The sequence below is a fragment of the Cibotium barometz genome, chromosome 56 (genome assembly GCF_041138505.1).
Source record: "Cibotium barometz isolate CiBa-2024 chromosome 56, ASM4113850v1, whole genome shotgun sequence".
NCBI lineage: Eukaryota > Viridiplantae > Streptophyta > Polypodiopsida > Cyatheales > Cibotiaceae > Cibotium > Cibotium barometz.
The window spans coordinates 13,570,719-13,594,034 of NC_141101.1; the positions used below are offsets into that span (position 1 = coordinate 13,570,719).

At 46.9% G+C, this 23,316-nt stretch overlaps 1 protein-coding gene across 1 annotated transcript in view; it reads left to right on the forward strand.

Annotated features, from left to right (window-relative positions):
- The window catches only part of LOC147606923 (uncharacterized), a 61,022-nt gene extending 41,159 nt beyond the window's left edge, over window positions 1-19,863 (forward strand). Inside the window, exon 3 of the mRNA XM_086791416.1 lies at window positions 19,501-19,863. Coding sequence (XP_086647542.1) covers window positions 19,501-19,824 — 324 coding nt within the window. The 3' untranslated portion in view covers window positions 19,825-19,863. The remainder of the gene's footprint in view (window positions 1-19,500) is intronic.
- Window positions 19,864-23,316: the final 3,453 nt, after the last annotated feature.

Below are 23,316 nucleotides of genomic sequence, written 5' to 3' on the forward strand. Positions count from 1 at the left end.
CACTTACGATTTTGCATCATGAGATATCCATCTCTTATGACATAAGATGGGACAGCAATACCCTCTTGCAAATCAGCCCATACATGTGCAAAATCCTCATCCAGATGATAAGTATTACGCATATCTGATAAGTCCTCATGGTATGCAACTGTAATAGCATGAACCTGTGGTCGTCTAGATAAGGCATCTGCCACCACATTCTTTTTCCCTGGAGTGTGTAAAATCTGAAAATGAAACATTGAGAGGAAGTTTGCCCATCTCATATGCTTCTCTGAGAGCTTACTTTGAGTCAAAAAGTATCTCAAACTTTGATGATCAGTTTTGACCATAAAATCAGCCCCTAAAAGATAGTGTTTCCAAATAGTAAGGGCATGAATTACAGCCAACAACTCCTTCTCATAAACCTGTAAGTGAAGCTCTGCATGTTGCAAGCGTCTGCTCTCATAGGCAATGGCATGTCCTTCTTGGTTCAAAACAGCCCCTATGCAGTCCCCACTTGCATCACATTCCACAACAAAAGGTTTGTGCAAATCCGGAATAATGAGTACCGGTCCCGAGATGATTGCACTCTTCAACTTTTGAAAGGCATCTCTCTCTTCTTGTGTCCATTTAAAGATTGCTTTCTTCTTCGTTAAATCATGTAACGGAGCGGCAATGAAAGCAAAATGCTTGACGAACCTCCTGTAGTAAGCACATAAACCAAGGAAGCTCCTCACTTCATGGACTGATTTCAGCTCTGGCCATTCTTGCATGGTTTGTATCTTTGCGGGATCCATGCGCACACCATCCTTTGATACAATGTGACCAAGATAGTGAATCTCTGGGAGGAAGAATTCACTCTTTTTTGCATTTATGTAGAGCTGATTTTCCTTAAGCTCTTTAAACACAATAGCCAGGTGCTCACGATGTTGGGCTTCATTCTTTGAGAATACAATAATGTCATCAAAGAATATACCTGTGAACTTTCTATGCTTTCTGAACACCCTGTCCATCATCCTGTTGAAGGTAGCGGGAGCATTTGTAAGGCCAAAAGGCACCACCAAAAACTCATAAAGACCAAAGGCTGTCCTGAATGCAGTCTTGTGTACATCTTGAGGTGCCACTCTCACTTGATGATACCCACTCTTGAGGTCTATTCGGCTGAAACATGCCGAACCTTCAAGCTTGTCCAAGATGTCATCAATACGCGGAATGGGAAACCGATTCTTGATGGTTATCTTATTGAGGGCACGATAATCAACACACATCCTGTAAGTACCATCCTTCTTTTGAACAAGAAGTACCGGCGAGCAATATGGCGAGGAACTAGGCCGAATCAAACCCTTTTCCAAAAGTTCATTCACCTGTGCCATAATCTCTTCTTGTTGACTAGCACTCACCCTGTATGGTGGCCTATTAGGTGGAGAGCTACCGGGAATTAGATCTATACAATGATCTTCCGGCCTCTCAGGTGGCAACCTTGCTGGCAAAGCATTTGCAAAACAATCTTTGAACTCATTCAAAAAGTTAAGCTTGTCTTGATCTAATGTACTAACATCAACACTAGAATGTTCAATGGTATCACGTACAAAAACCAAGTAAGAACAAGCTGATTTCTTTATTGCCTTATTAATTTGTACATGGCTTACAAGAGGTATGGTACTTCCAGTAGTACCAGCATCTATAGAGTGCTCACGGCCTCTATGTACAAAGCTGATTTTCTTCTCTTTGTAGGCCTTAACAGGCTCTAAACGGTGATGCCAGGGCATCCCCAACAAAACATCACAACCTGTAAGAGGAGCCACTAGAAAACTCTCATAGTCGAGGTAGTCCTGTATTTGTACACGGAGCTTACCAATGACCGGAGCTACATCAACCTGTTTGCCCTCAAAGGCGGCATCTGCATTCATTTGCATTCCCATGTCTTCCACATTGAGACCTATGGCGGCAGCCATCTGTACGGATATAAAGTTATCTGTGGAAGCATCATCAAAAAGAAACAAAGCGGGCTGATCCTTCAATTTGCCCCATGCCTTACATATGACTCTACTCTTGGGCTCATGCCCTGTATTACCCTGCACATCGGGTACAACATTCACAAGAGGCTTTTGCACATTAGGCTCAGCATTCTTAGGATTCTGTGGGCATTTAGGATATATATGATCTTTACTGCCACACTTAAAGCATTTTCCAGCCTTCCTGTACTCTTCCAATTGCTGTTTTGAGAGCCCAAAATTGTGGCGTTTACCCCCCGGCTTCTTTTCGGAGTCATCCTTTGCATCTCGGCCATCTTTGGGAGCATTCTTAGGTGGCTGTCCACCCTTTTTCTGGTCATAACCAGCCCTGAATTTGCTCTTGTTTTGACCTGCAAATGGCTTATTTGTGGGTGCTTTTATGTGCAAGTTCTCCGCAATCATGGCTGAGTGTATAAGCTCTTGTATGGTCTTATTTGGGTACACTCCCAAGCTTTGTTGGATGATGTGATGGAGCCCCGATTCAAACTTTCTCTTCTTCTCGTCCTCTCCAATCTTCATGAAGGGAGTAACCTTGAGGAGGACTTTCCAAAACTTTGCTATGTATGAAGCAACGGACTCTCCCTCATCTTGGGACAGCCAATCCCACTCCTTGCGTACATCCTTTGCAAAGTTTGGTGGTAAGAATTGATCATAAAACTGAATTTTGAAAGAAGACCAAGTTGGGGCAGCACTTCCATCAAGTATTTTTGCAAGCCACCAATCACTTGCCGTATCCTTGAGATGCATTCCCACATGCCTGAGCATAGACTTTTCCGAAAAGTCTTCATTGCAAAAAGCTATCTCAAACTGTCTAATGAAAGCAAGTGCTTTGGTAGAGTCCATCCGTCCCTGAAAGTTTTCAAACTTTACATCCTTGTCACCGGACTTGAACTCTCGAGGCTTCTTCCTTCTATATGCATCCCTATGTACATCCTGTTCATCTGCATGATGATGATGCCGCGATGAAGATTCACGATCCCTCTTCATTCTCTCTTGAGTCACACTCTCCAAATGAGTAGAAAGCTCAACACGAGAACGGACATGTCTTCTTGGAGCAAAGCGGGAATGAGTAGAGGATCCCTCATCCTTACTCTTCTCTTGACCTGCATCAAGCCTAGCACCAGGGACTCTTGTCCTTTCAGCATTTGGCACTTGCTGTGCTCTTTCTGCTTGTTGTGCATCATGTGCATCACCACGGGCAGCCATAAGGGGTGGCTTCTTGAAAGCCAAACTACCATCTGCTTCAGTGTATACATCACCCTTAACCATTAGGTATGCAAGTGCAAGCTCTCGGGGTTTCTCAACATCCATTTCCTTTGCAATTGCTTCAAAAGTGACTTCATGGACCGAAGCCTTTGCCTTCGCAGCCAACACCCTTTGTACATCCGGGTCATTTTTCAATGACCTAAGCTCTTCGGTTTCAGCCCTATAGCGTCGCACTTGACGCCTCAAAGATTCCAAATCAGAATGCATAGTGTCATGAGTACCTGCATCTCCATAGACATCATTGCCTGCAGCATCTCTTGCATCCTTTGTACCATGAAATTCACGGTCCTGTGTGTTCTCCACACTGTCAGAAATGTGGCTGTCCATGATACTCAAATCAGGTCACCACTTATGATTCCAAGCCTCAGACCGTTTTCCAATGAGGGGAAAAACTGAGCTCTGATACCAATGTAACGGGAGGCGGAAGCGTGAATTGGAATCGTATAAATGTGAACAAGATTCTGAGCACTTAACAATTGAGCATTACAACCACAAAGCTGAAATTGACAGTACACCACATAAAGGGGCCGATGATAGGCTGACCCCCCCCCTTTAGGTTATATTACCAAAAGAGTCTGCAAAGTACAAGATTATGGGTGCCTGGGGATTCACCACCAGCCTGCACCTGATTCTACCAAATACATCATGTATGAATACATCTCAAACAAGAGAATCTGTAGGTACATCCGCCCTACACACAGGTACATCCGCCCTGCATAAGCCTCTTCACAGGTACATCCGCCCTGCACAAGAGTATCACAATCCTCACAGGTACTCCGCCCTGCACAGGATGTAAATGGATCTTTAGGCCCTGTTTCCACGCGAGAAACTGATCCAGAAACCTGTGTTCTCCGCGAGCAAGTGTTCCCAATGCTTGCCCTAAGCACCTGTTATACCAGGAAACCTTGAGACACATCCATGCTCACATATTCCATTGCTGTCCGGCCTGTTTTGTGCAATAACCAGTCCAAAACAGCAACTTTCTATCGCGAGAATTCCACCTGTAAAGGGTCCTACAGCCCTGTGGAGGTCCCTAGAGCTGTCCTGTATTGTCCAAGTTGACTTTGGACACCTGTAACCAGCCCAAAACTCGCAATAACCAGAAAATACAGGTCTGAAATTTACCAACCAGCCCTTTAGAAGAGTGTGGGGATCGATATCCAAGCTTGTGTGAGTCCGGGAAGCAAGCAACCAGCCCTGTAGCAACTCCAAAAGCTTCAACCAGCTCTCCAATGTGTTGAGTAATCAATAAAACAGCCCAAAAGACCTCTTGAAGGAGGCGCCTTTCTCCAGTGCCACCTATGGGGCTTGGTGGGTACACATACAGGCTGACAAGTGTCCCCATAAGGTGTCCAGGTAGGTGTCCAGCCCATAGTGCTCCATTTGTCCTGTTTGTATAAGTTTAGGTCCAACCAAATGGGAAATGGCCATAAGCTGTCCGGACTTCATTAATTTTGGTCCAACCAAATGCGAACGCATTATAAGTTGTCCGGCCACTTATTAATGAGTGTGGACCTGCAAACCAATAAACTTTAGTAGTAAATGAAATAAGCTGTAAATTGAGTGTGGACGCACTTACCACCTGCAAAACCCATAAGCCCACAGTTTTAGGCCCAAGCAGGAGTGCACACACGGGTCCACAAGGTGCCCGGGCGTCCCCGGTCCCTCGGACTTCACAAGCCAAAATAACAAGCATTGTCCAGGCAGCAAGACAATGTCACACAAAGTAAAATAAAGTTATGGCATGCATCATTTATGCATTGTGCACATGTAAACTTGGAGAACCACCTATCATCATTCTTGTACTTGAAAATATTCCGCCTGCCATCATAACACACCATGTGTGCATGGCCGGAATCCACACGGGCACCGCCCGAAAGTCCACAAATGTCCTGCCATGTCCTTGGACTCATATGCATCCACTCATATGATCCATACACATGCCCAGGTATAATACATACATGCATCCGCATGTTTCTAGGCCTGACACGCATCCGCATGTCCCTAGAATATAGGGATTTGTGACATATTCTGTAGATAATTTTGGTGGCGAAAAGGCCACTCTGTGGTAAGTATATGCCTTCAGAATAACAACTGTCTCTGTAATGAATGTGAAGGAATTCTTTTATATTCGTGTTAAAGACCATGACCATGGAAGTGTTCACTATGAGGTCCCTTTCTCGGAAAAGGTTTTTAATGCATTTAAGGGTCATTGCAAACCCTTTGAACATCTTCTGCATTTTTTTAAAGCCATAAAAATATGGTTTGGGAAAGCCTTTGTGCATCACAATATCATTGATCATCTCCCATAATATTGAGAAAGAAATCCTTCTATTTGTTAAAAATCAAACAGCCATAGGCTAAATGTACATGCTCAGAACCCTCCAAAGAGGTAGAGTAGAAATAGGAACTGAGGAGGTTGGTTCCCTCCATGGCTAGTGACTCTCGGAGTGAAACTACCACATGAATGTACCACATCGTGGCCATGAGCACCCTGGTTGGCCACCACCATGTGGCTAGCGAGAGGGAGAGCTGGGAAGTGCTCCAGTGAGGGAGCTTCTTCCAAGTGCTAGAAGAAGAGGGGCAAGCTGCTGCTCTGCGAGATATCAATCCCCACCCGACATCCCAAATATCTGACTGGGGTGCCGTTGGGGCACTGAAAAGACTCAATTGGTCGCCAAGCCGGGGTGGGTGAGGATCCAACAGAGAAGCCACACGACTTGTTCCGGTTGATCTGAGCGCTTGAAGCTAGGCATAAGTCCTCGATGCCAATGCAAATCTCTGAAGATTCCCCTCCCCTCCTGAGATATAGGCTCTGGATTCCCCAGAGACGGCTGCATGTGTTGTGGCCAGGACAATGGGCATTGTGTCCCATCAGAGTCCTTGGAGGATCTCCCGCAATTTATTGCGCTCTCGAGCCTTCAAGCATCTTGCTTCTTGAGTCGGTAGGAGCAATCACCCGTCCACTTGTAGTCTAGATGAGAAACAAAACACAGATTGGGGCTAGAGTGCCCAAATCTGAAAACACAGCGACACCTGTTGGCCCCAAAGCTTGGCGCCCCTTGCGGTATTTCTTTATTCAATTAAAATAATATGTATGGCTGAGTACAACACAAAAACCAGCCAAGAGTTTACACCTGTAAGTCCAATCTGACTGTCCACAAATCCTTCTCAGCACAGAGGATATATGCACACAGATCTGTGTCCTCAAGCAACACACTGTGCCTCCCTCTGATCAGCCAAGATCACTAAGCAGGCCAGCCATGGGCATACATCTGGCATAACTCAGAGCATGATACATCTTCTCAGCTCAAACATACATGTGCTGTCCAATCTCTGTCTTAATCCCTTGTCAATCTGCCATACCCCTCCTCTCACAAGGAGCCAGATAACACATACCTGCAGCAGACATCAAGCAATAGAAAGAGAGATGGATGAACAGAAACAGAGCTTACCAAGTTCAGCTCGTGAAACAGCACTGGAGGATGCAACAGCACCAATCTGTGCTTGCAGGCACTTGAATCCACAACCCTGCTTCACAGGTGTGCTTGCTCTTGCCTGTATCCTCCTCCTGATGCTCACTCCTATGCTGTCCTTGAAATTACAGAGCTGAAAATCAGCGTTGTACCCGTCTGTACCGCCTCGGGATACGTGCCAGGCATTGTACTTGCATAAACAGCCTGCTGTCCACTTCTGTACCTGCCTGAATTTGAGAAAACAGGCCTGTCCAGCACCTGTCCAGCACCTGTTAACACCTCTGCAGCAACTGTACTTTCTGTACCCTGCTGCCCGTACACTGTACGGCAGCTGTACAAGGTGTACTTGCTGAAAAACAAACTGTACAGCCTGTACAGGGCTTCTGCGCAGCCAAACCAGCAGCAGTTCTGTGCGCCGCCAGCAACAGAGGAGAAAGAGAGAGAGAGAGAGTGTCCAGTTCTGGCCGTACAGTGCTGTACGGCTGATTCTACTCAGAAAAACAGCTACAGCTTCAGCAAATCAGTCGCCTCCTCCTTTCTCTTGAGCTTTTCCACGCTAGCCTTCAAGCGCATGAGGGCTTCTCCACTTTTGCTACACGACTCCCCAAAAAGGGAAGAGAGAGAGAGAAGAGAGAGAAAACTCCTCCCCAATTTAATCCCTAGGGCCCCAACTTTAATAAGTTCCTAGGGCCACTAAGGCCTAGGGGCAAACTTCAATAAACATTAAAACTTAATGTTTTTAGTTTCCCCCTTCACACCTAGGGATGTCCACACATCTTAAACACTGTCCGGGCACCCCCCATGTGAATCATAAAATATTCTGACCCTGCAACCACCATGCCCACACTTGTCCTGCTCCATTTTCACAGGGCCATGACATACCCCCCTCTTGAAAGATGGCAAGCGTCCTCGATTGCATTCTGGTGATGCATCAAAATATCCAAAGTGAAATATACAATATGGCAAGATCAGCGTCCCAATCTCTCTGAGCCATACACATGTATCAACATTCACTGCAAACCAATGGCATAATAATAGTCCAAGTTGTATACCACTGTGAACCATACATATCCAGAAAAATCTCCATGTGACTAGTACACATATATCATAGAAGTCCCATAAACAGATGTACTGTCAGCCTCAGTACCTTCGGGTGAGATAAAAACTGCACCAAGCGACCTCTAGATGTCATCTGAGCCTGTCTGTATCAAGGGAGTGGAGGTGCGACCCCCCTCTTGAGCATCAGGTAATGCTCCAGACCCATGCTCTGTTGAACCTGAATGAGCCACAATAAGAGTCGGCTCTAACTCAAAGACATCGAGATAAAGCTGCAAAACCTGAGGTGAATCTGTTAAGTCACCTTCCTCCATCCACTTCGCATCCATCGGTGAATAGTTCTTGAACTTCACAAGATAGCGACGGGAAACTTTACCTCGTACCTTCCTTTCTTTATGTGCCAGTATCTGCTCTGGAATCAGAACCTCATCAAGTTCCTCAACTTCCGGCTGAGCCTCATCTGATACATCCTCAGGCACATCCCCACGGAAAGGTCTAAGAAGACTCACGTGAAAAGCATTGTGAATCCTCCAGTGATCTGGTAACTTCAAACGATAGGTTACCTCACCAATCTTTTCCAAAACCTGAAAAGGCCCATAATATCGCATACTCAACTTAGGGAATAAGCGCTCTTTACCCTTCATCTTCTTGAGTCTAGCCTTTTCAAAGCGCAAAAGAACCCAATCACCCAATGCAAACTGTAAATCACGTCTGTGACGGTCTGCGGCTTTCTTTTGCTTCTGCTGAGTTTTCTGGAGGGCCAACTTAACTCTCCGATAAGCTTCATCCAAGCTCTCCACATACTGATCAGCCTCAAAGATCTTATCCTTTGTATGCAAAATGGGTGGTACCTTCTTCCCTCCTTCTACAATCTCAAAAGGCGCCTTGCCTGTCGAGCTATGTACAGTGTTGTTATATGCAAACTCCACCAAAGGAAGATACTTTTCCCATTGTTGCTTGTGCTCTGACACATAACACTTGAGAAGATCCAACACTGTAGAGTTAGCCTCTTCTGACTGACCATCTGTCTGTGGATGAAATGACGATGAAAACTTGAGAGTTGTACCCATGTTGTCAAACAACCCTCTCCAAAACAAACTCGTCATCCGTGGATCACGGTCACGACTCACTAATGATAGACGTAGGCAAGCCATGATACTTGAAGATATTCGCCATGAACAACTTCACCATATGATCCACTTTAATTGTCTTCCACACGGGAATAAAATGTGCCTGCTTACTGAACATGCATAAGAGAGTCCAAATGCCATCATTTCCCGTTTGTGTCCGTAGAAGATCAAATACAAAATCCATGGCAATGCTCTCCCAAGGTCTATCCGGAATAGGTAAAGGCTGTAATAACCCTGGAGTCTTCTGACGGTCAAACTTTACCTTCTGACATACGATGCATTGCCTCACAAAGGCATCAACATCTCTTCTCAAGGTTGGCCAATAAAAGAAAGTCTCCACTGCTTTGACCGTGGCGTCAATACCTCTATGACCTGCGCGTACGGTGGAGCATGACTTTCAATCATAACCTTGAGTGGTAACACACAGTCTGCCATGCATCAATAAAAACCCATCTCTGAGAGTGTAATGCTCATGCCGCTGACCCTCAGACATCTGATCATACAACCTTTCAAAGTCCTCATCATGGGCATACTGCTCTTTCATTTCATCAAGCTCATGATGATAAGCAAGTGAAACTGCAGAGACCTGTGGCTTGCGTGACAAAGCATCTGCCACTACATTCTTTTTGCCTTCCACATGCACAATCTGGAAGTGAAACATTGACAAAAAGTTTGCCCAACGCATATGCTTCTCTGAAAGCTTAGTCTGCGTGAGGAAATATCGCAAGGTCTGATGATCTGTCTGTACAGTAAAATCAGCCCCAAGCAAGTAGTGTTTCCATGTAGAAAGAGCGTGAATTACAGCCAACATCTCTTTCTCATACACCTGTAAATGCTTCTCAGCATCTTGCAAAACTCTACTCTCATAGGCTATCACATGTCCCTCTTGCATGAGAACTGCACCAATGCTACTTCCACATGCATCACACTGGACAACAAAAGCCTTTCGGAGATCCGGTAACACCAATACTGGGTCCGAAGTAAGCTTTTCTTTGAGCTTTTTGAATGCTGTAATTTCCCGATCAGCCCATCTAAACGGAGTTGCTTTCTTCGTCAAAGCATGAAGAGGCGAAGCAATTTCAGCAAAGTGCCGTATGTAACGCCTGTAATAGGAACACAATCCTAGAAAACTGCGTACATCATGCACGGTCCTCAAAGCTGGCCAATTAAGTATTGCTTCCACCTTTGCTGGATCCATACGGACTCCATGACCAGACACAATATGCCCCAAGAAATGTATCTCCTGCAAGAAAAACTCACTCTTCTTGCCATTAACCACCAATCTATGGTTTCTGAGTTCTGCAAACACAATGGCCAAATGCCTTCTATGCTCTTCCTCAGTTCGTGAATGCACAATCATATCATCAAAGAATGTGCCCACAAACTCTCTATGAGGCCTGAAAATCCTGTCCATCATTCTGTTAAATGTGGCAGGCGCATTCGTTAAACCAAAGGGCATAACCAAGAACTCATACAATCCAAACGTGGTTCGGAATGCTGTCTTATGCACATCCTCGGGTCTAATGCGTATCTGATGATACCCGCTTTTCAAGTCAATACGACTAAAAACTGTGGAGCCTTGTAAGCGGTCCAATATGTCATCGATCCTCGGTATGGGGAATCGATTCTTGATGGTATTCTTATTCAGCGCCCTGTAATCTATACACATGCGCCAAGAACCATCCTTCTTCTGCACTAAGAGCACAGGTGAGCAAAAGGGTGATGAGCTAGGCTGAATCAACCCCTTATTCAATAGCTCCTGCACCTGACTCATAATCTCTTCCTGTTGGGCTGCACTAACACGATACGGCGGTCTATTCGGTGGAGTACTACCAGGAATCAGATCTATGACATGATCTTCTGGCCTCTCAGGAGGTAATTCTCCTGGCAATGACTCGGAAAAACAGTCTTGAAACCCACTTAAGAAATCAGCCCTGTCCTTATCTAACATTGACAAATTAGACTTAGACTCATCATCCTGTGCATCCTTTACATAAATCAAGTACGCGGAAAGATGCTTTTTCATTACTGATGAAATCCCGAAGCGGATACAATAGGAACAGATTCCCCTTTGAGTTTTACATCCAATACATGCTCTTTCCCTCTATGAGTCAGAGTAATTTTCCTATTGTAAGTATCCACCATCGCATGTACCCTGTGGCACCATGGCATCCCCAACAAAACATCACAGCCATCCAAAGGCATGATGAAGAACTCCTCGCTGTCCACATAACCCGGCAAATGAAGCCGAAGCTTCCCAATGATAGGAGTAACGGGTTCTGCATACCCTGGACAAGCCATATTAGCCTCATGTAACGGCCCCATCTCCTCTGCGCGAATCCCCAATCGGCCAGCCAAATCTGGTGAAATGAAGTTGGCTCTAGCACCTGTGTCAAAGAAGATCAAAGCATTCTGATCTCTCACTTTGCCCCATGCTCTGCACAACTCTGTAGCTTCACCACTTAGCTGCTCCCCCACAAGATCAGGAACTAAGCCTGCAGAAGGCTTTTGTTTCTTTGGCTTGGGCTCTCCTTTATTGTCAGGGTCCTTCTTGGACGTTCTCTTGGGGCAATTGAATGACATATGCCCCTCTTCAGTACAGTAAAAACACTTTTGAGCATCTCTCAAAGCCTGTCTTTCCTCTGAAGTCCTCTTGGGCATTGGCAACTTCTTATACTTTGTCTCTGAAGACCCTTTAGTATCACGAGAAGCATGCCCAAATTTTTCAGCTTTCTTGCCCAATTTCTTACTGCCTTTAAATCTAGATGAACCACCTGTGAGTAACGCATTAGCTGTCATAGCATTTTCAATCATCTGTGACATGTTCGTTACTCTTGTGTTTATACAATAATCTCGTACCTCCTTGGGCAGCCCACAACAATACTTCTCTACCTGCTCAGATAATGGCACGGCACGATAAGAAGTCACTGGGAGTAGAGCTTCCCAAAACTTCTTGTTATAATCCTCCAAACTATCACACTTTGAAGCATCCAGCTTGTGCCATGCGGTCATAACATCCACCTCAAATGTAGATGTGAGCCATACGGAAGAGAAAACCTGTTTGAATTGAACCCATGTGGTGGGTGCTATGCCCTGCAAAAGAAGAGTAGACCACCACTGCAAAGCATTGCCCTTGAGAAAAGTGGCAGCTTTCCTCACCTTTGAGGACTCTGTGTAATTTCCACCAGGAAAAGCAGCATCAAACTGCTGTAAAAAGGTAAGTGCCTTCAATTTATCCTTGGCCCCACTGAAAGTGTCAAACTTCACTGCAGCGCCCCCTTCCTTGTAATCCTTCGCCTTTCCCATAGGCGTTAGATTATCATATGGAAGTGGTTTCGTGAGATTGCTGCCCCCAACATTCATACCCATCATTGGGTCAACATTTCCCATTCCAACACCAGGCATACCATACATCCCAGCCATGTTTCCATACATTCCATTATGCATACCTGGCTGCATGCCACCAAACATATTGCCTTGCATTCCAGGTTGCATGCCTCCAAACACATTTCCTTGCATACCAGACTGCATACCACCATACATATTCCCTTGCATGCCAGGCTGAAAATTGGCTCCAAAAGGCCCATACATACCCATGCCTCCCTGAGGATAACCCCCAGTCATGGATTGAAACACCGAGCCACCACCAAAATAACCTGGATGCATGTTCTGCTGAGGAATAGGTGGCTGTCCATAGAAGGAACTCTGTGGGTTAGCACCAAAAGCATGCTGCATGTTCGGAAACTGTGCAGGAGATGGATCCTGTGGAGTGGTACCACTATGACCATGAGAAAGATTCTTTGATCGAACCTTCTTCTTCTTTTTCACGGGCTCTGTGCGGGGCTCTGTGCGAGATCTCATAAATTCAGCAAATCTCTCGCTCTGAGTGAGCTGCATAAAAGTATCCATAACACCAGCCAAGCGATCTTTGAACCGAGCATCATCATCCTCTTTACTATGCACATCTTCTGGCTGTGTTACATCCTCATAAGGCTCAACATCTGCAGCCTGTTCTCCTGCAAAAATATCCTCAGATACATCTCTTTCAGGAGAAGTCTCTTGCTCTTCTTCTTCTTGATAGAAGTACTCTTCCTCTGTATCAGACATGATTGCTGAATTTTCAGCGATGGCTTTCTCCAAAGCAACCACGAGCTCACCCCCTTCAGAAAGTTGATGATTGGTCCCGGCAACGGAACCTTGAAACCGGCCTCTGATAGAAACCAGAGTGCGGTAGGAGCAATCACCCGTCCACTTGTAGTCTAGATGAGAAACAAAACACAGATTGGGGCTAGAGTGCCCAAATCTGAAAACACAGCGACACCTGTTGGCCCCAAAGCTTGGCGCCCCTTGCGGTATTTCTTTATTCAATTAAAATAATATGTATGGCTGAGTACAACACAAAAACCAGCCAAGAGTTTACACCTGTAAGTCCAATCTGACTGCCCACAAATCCTTCTCAGCACAGAGGATATATGCACACAGATCTGTGTCCTCAAGCAACACAGTGTGCCTCCCTCTGATCAGCCAAGATCACTAAGCAGGCTAGCCATGGGCATACATCTGGCATAACTCAGAGCATGATACATCTTCTCAGCTCAAACATACATGTGCTGTCCAATCTCTGTCTTAATCCCTTGTCAATCTGCCATACCCCTCCTCTCACAAGGAGCCAGATAACACATACCTGCAGCAGACATCAAGCAATAGAAAGAGAGATGGATGAACAGAAACAGAGCTTACCAAGTTCAGCTCGTGAAACAGCACTGGAGGATGCAACAGCACCAATTTGTGCTTGCAGGCACTTGAATCCACAACCCTGCTTCACAGGTGTGCTTGCTCTTGCCTGTATCCTCCTCCTGATGCTCACTCCTATGCTGTCCTTGAAATTACAGAGCTGAAAATCAGCGTTGTACCCGTCTGTACCGCCTCGGGATACGTGCCAGGCATTGTACTTGCATAAACAGCCTGCTGTCCACTTCTGTACCTGCCTGAATTTGAGAAAACAGGCCTGTCCAGCACCTGTCCAGCACCTGTTAACACCTCTGCAGCAACTGTACTTTCTGTACCCTGCTGCCCGTACACTGTACGGCAGCTGTACAAGGTGTACTTGCTGAAAAACAAACTGTACAGCCTGTACAGGGCTTCTGCGCAGCCAAACCAGCAGCAGTTCTGTGCGCCGCCAGCAACAGAGGAGAAAGAGAGAGAGAGAGAGTGTCCAGTTCTGGCCGTACAGTGCTGTACGGCTGATTCTACTCAGAAAAACAGCTACAGCTTCAGCAAATCAGTCGCCTCCTCCTTTCTCTTGAGCTTTTCCACGCTAGCCTTCAAGCGCATGAGGGCTTCTCCACTTTTGCTACACGACTCCCCAAAAAGGGAAGAGAGAGAGAGAAGAGAGAGAAAACTCCTCCCCAATTTAATCCCTAGGGCCCCAACTTTAATAAGTTCCTAGGGCCACTAAGGCCTAGGGGCAAACTTCAATAAACATTAAAACTTAATGTTTTTAGTTTCCCCCTTCACACCTAGGGATGTCCACACATCTTAAACACTGTCCGGGCACCCCCCATGTGAATCATAAAATATTCTGACCCTGCAACCACCATGCCCACACTTGTCCTGCTCCATTTTCACAGGGCCATGACAGTAGAGCACGTCAGTCTCCCAAGCCAGTGTTTCATTTGTAGACAGATAGGCCACCTTGCTCGGTCCTGCCCTCGGCAATAGGCCCACACGACAATAGGCCCATAGAGGACGCCATAACCACCTGACCCCTAGCTGAGGCATCAGTAGGCGCGATAGGCGAGAGCAGGGGTTTGAGGCATGGTCACCAGAAACGAGAACAGGAACGGAAACATTGGAGGAATGGAAACGAGGAAACGAGTTTTTAGGGGTTGAACCGGCCGTTTCCTGTGACAATATCACTTGGGAAACGAGAAACGGCCATGGAAACGGATGGGATCCCGAAACGGAGAAACACGTTTCTAGGGACTGAAACAGCCGTTTCCTGTGACAATGGTTTGAGGACCGGAGGCCAGGTCGGAGGTTCCTGTCCAACCCACCCCTGTAGACCACCTTCCCTCCCAGGCTCAGTAGGTGGAGGGCCCTAGGAGCGCTGCTGGCCTGATTACCCTTGCATGTGGGGCCCCTCCGAGGTAACGGTGCCCACTGGCAACGATTATGAGCATTTAGTTCCCGAGGAGGAGATGGACGATCTGGCAACCCCTTGTGCTGCCTAGGAGATTCCTGCAGATCTTGGCTTGTCCTTCAAGGTTCCGGAGCAGCCAGCGCAACGCAGCGCAACCCACCCCAACCCCCCCCCCCCCCCCCCAACCCGCGGTCTTCCATCATACACGAGTCAGTGGAACAGTGGTCCTCTCTTTTCCTCGTCCTGATCGCGCCCAGTAGGGAGTGGGATTGAGAGTGTGCCTCCTCACTCCCAAGCAATCTTCCTAGCTCAGAACCTTGGAGACAGCCATTTAGTCGACATCGTCACCCACTTTTGGGCGGGGGGATAATCACAGTCTACCGGGGCCAGATGCGGGCCAAGTGATCCTTCATCTTGTCATCCATAAAGCTCCACTCCGCTCTGGCTCTGTGGCACGCCTGCTCTATTCTCCATCTGTCGCAATAAAGGAAGCAAAGGAAGGGCCTCAAGAGAACAGTGACTGCCACATGGAGGAACACATACAATATCATCTCCAAGATCGGGGTGTCAATGTCTCCATCCTGACATCTTGAGGCAAGAGCCTGCTAACTCCATGCAGTGCTGCCCCCCCCCTCCCCCCTCTTGCGCGCGCGGTCTTCCATCATACACAAGGCATTGGAACCGTGGTCCTCTCTTTTCCTCTTCAACATCGCCCCCAACAAGGAGTGGGATTGAGTGTGCGCCTCCTCTGCCATCTCCCAAGCGATCTCCCTAGCTCAGCACCTCGGAGACAGCCATTTAGTCGACATTGTCACCCACTTTTCGGCCCTGGCCTGCATGGAGTTAGCAGGTTCCTGCCTCTGATGTCAGGATGGAGACATTGACACCCCGACCTTGGAGATGATATTGTATGCATTCCTCCATGTGGCAGTCAGTGTTCCCTTGTGGCCCTTCCTCTGCTTCCTTTATTGCGACAGAGGGAGCATACAGCAGGCGTACCACAGAGCCAGAGTGGAATGGAGCTTTATGGATGACAAGATCAAGGATCACTTGGCCGGCATCCGGCCCCGGTAGACTCCTCCAAACTGACCGCGAAGACCCTCCATGGAGAGGGTGTCATGAGCATGTCCACTCCTAACTATGTGGATCATCTCTTGGAATGTTCACGGGATGGGGGGGCCCTACTTCCACCACAGAAGAGGATTGCTTTTTGAGGAGGTTTAGAGAGCCTGTTTAGGAGGCCCGGTGGATCTTTTGTTCTTGCAAGAACATCACCTTTTGGCAGGGCGTACCCGCAGATGCAGGAAAATTTTGCCTGGACACAACCATACCTTTTAGTCCCCAGCCTTTGACCCTGAAGGAAACCAGGGAGGGGTGTGCATTTTGATCAGTGAGCAGATGCTTCCATCGGATTCAAGCATCATTGTTCAAGGAAGGGTGCAGTAGATTATAGTCAGGGTTGGGGAGGACCGGGTGGGTTTCTTGAATAGGGTGGTGGGGCAGACTGAGTTCTAGGCCCAGGTGAGACAGGCTCTTCCTCAGGCTGATTATTGGTGCACTAGTGGAGATTTTAACATGCTGGAGGACCCAGAGGACAGGTAGGGAGGAGGCTTGGATACGATCACTAGGAGTGAGTAAAAGGCATGGGAGGATCTGGTCCTCTCCCTGCACGTATAGGATCCTTGGCACATACTAGAGTTTGGCCAATTGCCAGAAAGCCTTCGCTTCTCCAGATCAGGCCAGAGGATGTAGGGACTGAACCTCTTGCACATTGACAGAATTTATATGGATGAGTGGGCTTGCAGCAGAGGGGGTTTGTTTGGTATTCTCGCAGGCACCATGTTGTCAGAAAATTCGCCAGTTGTACTGCTCCTGGAGGATGCTTGGAGATCAGAGCGTCAGCAGAGCGTCTGTATCCCTGACAACTTGGTCCAGGACCCTAAGATTGCCAGAAGAGTTGAAGAGATTTGGGAGTCCCTCATTTTTAGACTAGGAAGGGACTGCGCTGAACTATGGACTTTAGGAGATCAACACCCTTTTACAGAGCACAGTTCAGGACCACCATGCCAAGGCCTCCTTTTGGACTCGGGGCCAGGTCACCCATGATTTCTTTGAGACAGCAGGTGCTCACCATCGCAGATATGGGGTCCGGAGGTTGAGAAGCCCAGACGGTACCATGGAGACGGATTTCCCCCGGGCTTGGACCATAGCCACAGGTTTCTTCAGAAATCTCCTTTCAGCCACAGGTTTCTTCCCTCACAGAGAGAGTCTGGAAGCATACGCGGGAGGTGGTGCCCCCGGGCCTGCAGGCCCTTTTGTGCTCTCCCTTCTCTCTGACCAAGTTACACGTCTTGCTTCGTGCCCTTCTGTGGGGCAAGTGTCCAGGCAAGAATGGCTTGCCGGTATGGATCTATTTTCCGGGGGGAAAAAAACATACTCGTATGTTGCTGGAGGACATCCCTAATCTGGAGCTATTGTAATTATAGCACCTAAGGTCCGTGTGGATGGGGGCGTCTGGCTCTCTAAAGCTGCTGTGATCTGTCTACGGTGATCCCTCCGGTGTGCTGAGGGGAGGCTGTCTCTAATGTTGAGGATACTGCCATCTGCCATGGTCCTGTGCATCAGTCCGGCTGCTCATGATCCCTCTGATTCTGTCGCGTGATTTGGTGCTCCCAGCAATCCATGACTTGGGCCAGTGGACTGGAACCCTCTTGGAAGAGGCAATGGAAAGGGCCTTCTATCTCATGATATATGGGATATTTGAATAGGTAGTGCTCTTATGTCTGTCTTCTGTGGTAGATCTCTGGATATTTGTTCCTCCTAAAAGATGCCCTAGCTGATGTGAATCCATTCTCGATCTGCATGCCATGTGACTTTGAGTCTCTCCGTGTATCTCATAGTAAGGTGGACATGTGAACATGTATTGCTCCTTTGTCTCTACCTCCCTGGTCATGCATACCCTTCATACCTGTGCCTCCCAAGGAATGCCCTTTGGTCTACCAGACTGAATCTGTAGATGGTTTGATAATACTCTCAATTGGCCAATGGCAATCCGCATGGCGTGTGACATGTCTGTGAAGGTACCTGGGGCTCATAATGAATCCATCCTCGGAGACTGGCAGGAAGTGCTTCTTGTAGAACTGGAGATTCGTAGGGAGCTCCGGGAGGGACATCCATGTGCGGCATGTGGGAAGTTTTTACAGATAGAGACAGATAAGACAATTAATTTCTTGCCTGGAGAGATCCAAAAGGGGGGAAGGTGAGGCCACCTTCCCTCCGTGTGTACCCTGACCTGCCCTGTCCCTCTTGACGAGTAAGTCGCATGGAGGACTCAAGGGCCAAATGTGGAAGGCGGTCTGCATCCAAAGTAGACACAGTGTATGTATGTGCAATAGTCTGAAATGGTGCATCTATGACCAGGGGGGGTGCGCGATAGTCTGAAACTGGGGAGATGCTGCATACTCAGCCAAGATAATATCATGTGGCACTAATGGCTTGCTCTGGATCATTCAAGAAAGGATCAGCACCTGCAGTCTTGCAGTCCCTTTCCAATCATCCTTGCCTAGATCTGGTCCCACGATGGAGGATGGTGCATAGCTGCAGGGTGCACTAAAGTGTCAAAGAGCCAACATCTGGTGTGAGGCGTCTGGAAGTAGGCCTGGAAACAGTCTCTCCAAATGGGCTAGAACTGCATATCCTCTGGCAAGGTGGGCATGGGTTGCGGGTCTCATGGAAAAGATCAGGCCTGTGAAGGTTTTTCCTAGGTAAACATAGGATGAGACAATCTCCATATGGGCTCTTCTATATAGGAAAGCCTGGCCAGCTCGTACTCCGTAGGAAGTGTTAAAGATCATGATCTTGGTTTTACCAAGATTGACCGAGAGATCTTTCTCGTCACAAAACCTTTGCGATGCATCAAGATGTCTCTGTAACCCCTTTGCAGAATCAGAGATCAGGACTGTCATCTGCATATAGCAAAATGGACACAATTTGTCTGAGCTAACTGTGAACTCTCTCCCCTCTAACCTGACCCCACAAATGATGAGATCTCATCTATATACAGCCAAAACAATGTATAGAACTGCTGATGTTCCCTGAGAGGCCTCCTGGTGCCCGGACCCTATGAGTCACAGCCTCATATAAAACCATCACCTCTCATGCCATGTCACGGATGGGAACTCCAGCTTCTGTTGTTTGTGTGTGTGTGTGTGTGTGTGAGAGAGAGAGAGAGAGAGAGAGAGAGAGAGAGAGAGAGATTAACGTGTGAAGAAGGCCAAAATGGCCTATGAGAACAAAAAAGTGCAGTGTGTACACTCTGTAAAAGAAGATTCTGAGAGCATCTTCAATGCAAACAAATAAAATATCAAATGACTTCAAACAGGAAATTCTGGACTCCAAAGTTTCTGAACTCTAACCAAAAGTTTGTTTCTTTGCAGCCACTTAGCTTTGAAGGTCATGTTGCAGTGAACTTCAGTGTTCCTTATGTTTTATTCCAATGTTTTCACAAGGATGACAACACATCAGTTGCGAATACTACTGATTCTGAAACAATCAGGAAGAACATCTCTTGGAAAGTTCTCTCTTGGAGAGAGAGTACATCCTCAGATTCCATTGGATTACAATGGGCTGTTCCTGCGGGAAATCCCATCCACTCACAGTTTGTAGCAGCCACCACTGCCTGCACCTTATTTGTTGGAGTGGTAATGCTGTTGGTCGTTTCAAGGTACTCTTATGTATCGCAAAAATCGAAAGTGGCGTAAGTTTTTAGTAAATTAAGCATCGTCTTTGTAAGTATAGAAGGCTGTGGTACTGTGTGTGTTTGTGTGTGTGAGAGATATAGAGAGAGAGTGAGTGAGAGTGAGAGTGAGAGTGAGAGAGAGAGAGAGAGAGAGAGAGAGAGAGAGAGAGAGAGAGAGAAAGAAAGAAAGAAAAAAGAATTAAATGCGAAGACGGTGTGAAGAGAAGCTGTTTTAGGGTTTCGAATTTCTGTCTGCTGATCTTTTAGGGTTTCGAATTGCTGTCTGCTGCTGTTTTAGGGTTTCGACTTGCTGTTTTCTGCAGTTTTAGGGTTCTGAGCTGCTCTCTCACTGCTGTTTTAGGTTTTCAAACTGCTGTTTTTCGCTGTTTTAGGGTTTTGGGCTGCTGTTTTAGGGTTTCAATCTGCTGTTTTAGGGTTTGGGGCTGCTGTTTTAGGGTTTTGTACAGCTGTATTCTGCTGTTTCAGGCTTTCAGCACAAAGAGAGAGAGAGAGAGAGAGAGAGAGAGAGAGAGAGAAGAAGCCGTCTACAAAACGATGTCTCTCGTAGAACAAGGCTGCAACAGTTCTTCTTCTGAAGCTCAAGACTGCTGAATCAGGGTTTTCAGGTGCTGAATTAGGGTTTGAGAGAACGGGTTTTCTTTGCTTTTGTACATGGATTTGGATGACCCGGCTGTTGCTGTTGGTGACATGGCTGCCAATAGCCTTAACATGGATCTTATTGAGGAGATGATTGAGAAGGATGTGGGTTATGCTTCAGATGCCTCGGAGCAACAAAAACGTCAAAGGCTTGATGTTGATGCAAGCTACACTCTGGTGAATGTTGGAGAGAATGCAGAGGAAAGTTCTCAGGTACCTTCTCCGGAGTTTGCACATTTGCTGCAGATCACTGGTGAGCTTCTGCAAGAATATGTGAGGGCAAATAGCGTGCAAATGGCTGCAGTAGATAATGGTGGTGTGGCTGATGTATGCATGGAGACTCCTTTGTTGCTACAACAGCTAGCAGATTTTCATGATCGTGCTGCTATCTTCTTCTTTACTGGACGTATTCCGTTGTTGCCTCGTCTTAGAGCATGGTTGGGCTGCTTGGTGTCGCCTGAGGCACTTGAGGATATTTATGATGGTCCGAGAGGCTTTTATGAAATACTTTTTCGCACTTAGGAAGCCCGTAGGGCAGTCTTGGAGCAGGTGCCACTCTTTTTGGATGGGCAGTTGGTTCATGTGGTTCCGTGGAAGCCTATGGCAGAGCACCAAGATACGTTGCGCCAGGCTTGCCCAGTTTGGGTTGAAGTGAAACAATTCCCACCAATGTTTTGGCGTGTTTTACCAGGTCTCATGCGAGGTATCGGTGATGTCTTGGTGGTGCCTCGAATGACATCTAGAAACCGAAATCGTCTATGCATGTTGTGGGACACTGGGAGACCTAGGCCGACACATTTGCGTGTCAATATGGCTGGGTTGCAACCTTTAATGTATGAATTGAGGTGGGATACATTTGCTGGCCACTGTTTCAAATGTGGTGAGATGGGCCACTTTGTCTCCGAATGTCCTAAGAAAGAAAAAGTTGTTGCTACCAAGGATATCGTTGATGGGCAGTTGCCCGTGGAAGATGAGCATGATGCTCCTTTACATGATGCCCAGCACATGGATGTACATGTGGATGTTCAGAATGAGGTTGAGCAGCCATGGGTGGAAGTACGTGGTAAAAAGACACGATTTGTTGTCCCGCGGGGGGATTTCTCAGATGCTGTTTGGCGGGGGCCTTTGCGTACTCATCAGGGGCCCTTACATACATATGCTTGTCGCTCTTTGGATTCAGGTGTCCAGCAACAACAGACCAGGATTGAGAGGTCAGGAGGCCAACTTTCTCAGGGTACAGGGGATCTTGGGGTGGATAGAGTAGAACGCTATCCTATTAGAAGTCGCCTAACAAAAGAAGCACGACAACAATTGCCTCTTGTGTTTGGTTCGAAGGGTGAGGTCATCTCGCCATGGGACGGTCATTACCCTTCGGCACGTGCTCGAGAACTCCAAGGGCAGTCTGAGATCACAAATACCATGTCTAAAAATGCAATGCTTCAAAAGGTTTGTGATTTGGCAGATTGTCCTAGGCCTAGTACACGGCCTTGTTGATTCCTTTTCTGGGAAGGCTTATGAAAATTGTACAATGAAATGTAAAGGATATTTCTTCGTGCCAAAAGCAGTTCAGGCTTTGGCGTACAGTTTTTTGTCATGGTTGGGATGTTTTGTGTGCAATTGAACATAAGCAGCATAAGTTGGCTGGCAAAGCCTATGTATATAAGGGGTTTCATGTTTTCTACAGGGGACATCCTGCTTCGCAGTCAGGTGTTATGTTTGCTGTTCGTTCGCAGTTTTAGCCTTCTCTTGTGATTCAAGATGTTCATGGAAGATTTCTAGTGATACAGATTGTTTGGGATGATACGCCTTTATGGTTGTTAGGGGTGTATGCTCCAAATATTGCTCGTGCACGTCGTTTGCTGTGGAATGACTTGTCTGCTCTTTCAATCTCTTATCCTGGCTTTGTGATGGGAGACTTTAATGTGTGTCTCTAGGGAGCAAGCCACGTCGCCTCATTCTGTAATGGATGGCTCGGAGAGAATGGCGTGGGAAGCTTTTGCAGCAAGGTCGCTAAAACAAGACATGTGGTCTTGGTTGCATCCAGATGAAAGGGGTTACACTTATGCCTCACAACAGTTTCGGGGCACTTATGCTAGATTGGATAGGATGTATATTTTACATCAAGATCTCTTTTTGCCAGAGGTTCTTACTATGATGATTGATCAGCAACAGGTTTTGTCGGATCATTGGCCGCTTGTGTTTGAAATGGTCTATCATCCTGTGAATGCATATAAAGGCTTGTTGGGACGCTTGCCTTTGCGCTTAAATCACACTTTTTGGAGCATGAAGTTTTTGATGTTTATATGCGTCAGTTGATGCGACATTTCTCCACAAGAGTGTCCATGGCTGATTATCATGCTTGGCCAGTGTTCCTTACCAACACTCGGAAATTAGCGCGGCATTATGGTCTTGCTAATGCCTCTATACAAAAACAGCATGTGCATGAAAGACTACTTTTGAACTCTTTGCAGTTCGAAACATTTGTGGAGTCGCGTGTCATTGTTTGGCCAGACAGAGATGCTTCACGCATACGACTCAACCGCATGGTCAGGTTAGGCTTGGTTAGAATCCGAGATGCTGTGATACCTGGTCGTGACATGCCATATTCGTTTCGTCGTATTCGGCAGCACTTTAGGGTTCCTCGGACATTTCAGCCACTATGGGTTGACATCATGCATGCAGTTGAGCCTTTTACTCCATTGCCTCGGCCATCTGCAGATCAGCCTTGGCTTGATTGGGCACTATGTAATTGGTGACTTGATATCACTTTCAGCTAACCAGGTCTATCATAAGCTCGTATCAGAGAAAGATTGGGTTTCAGCCAAGGCCAATAAGGTGTGGGGATTGCACAAGTCTA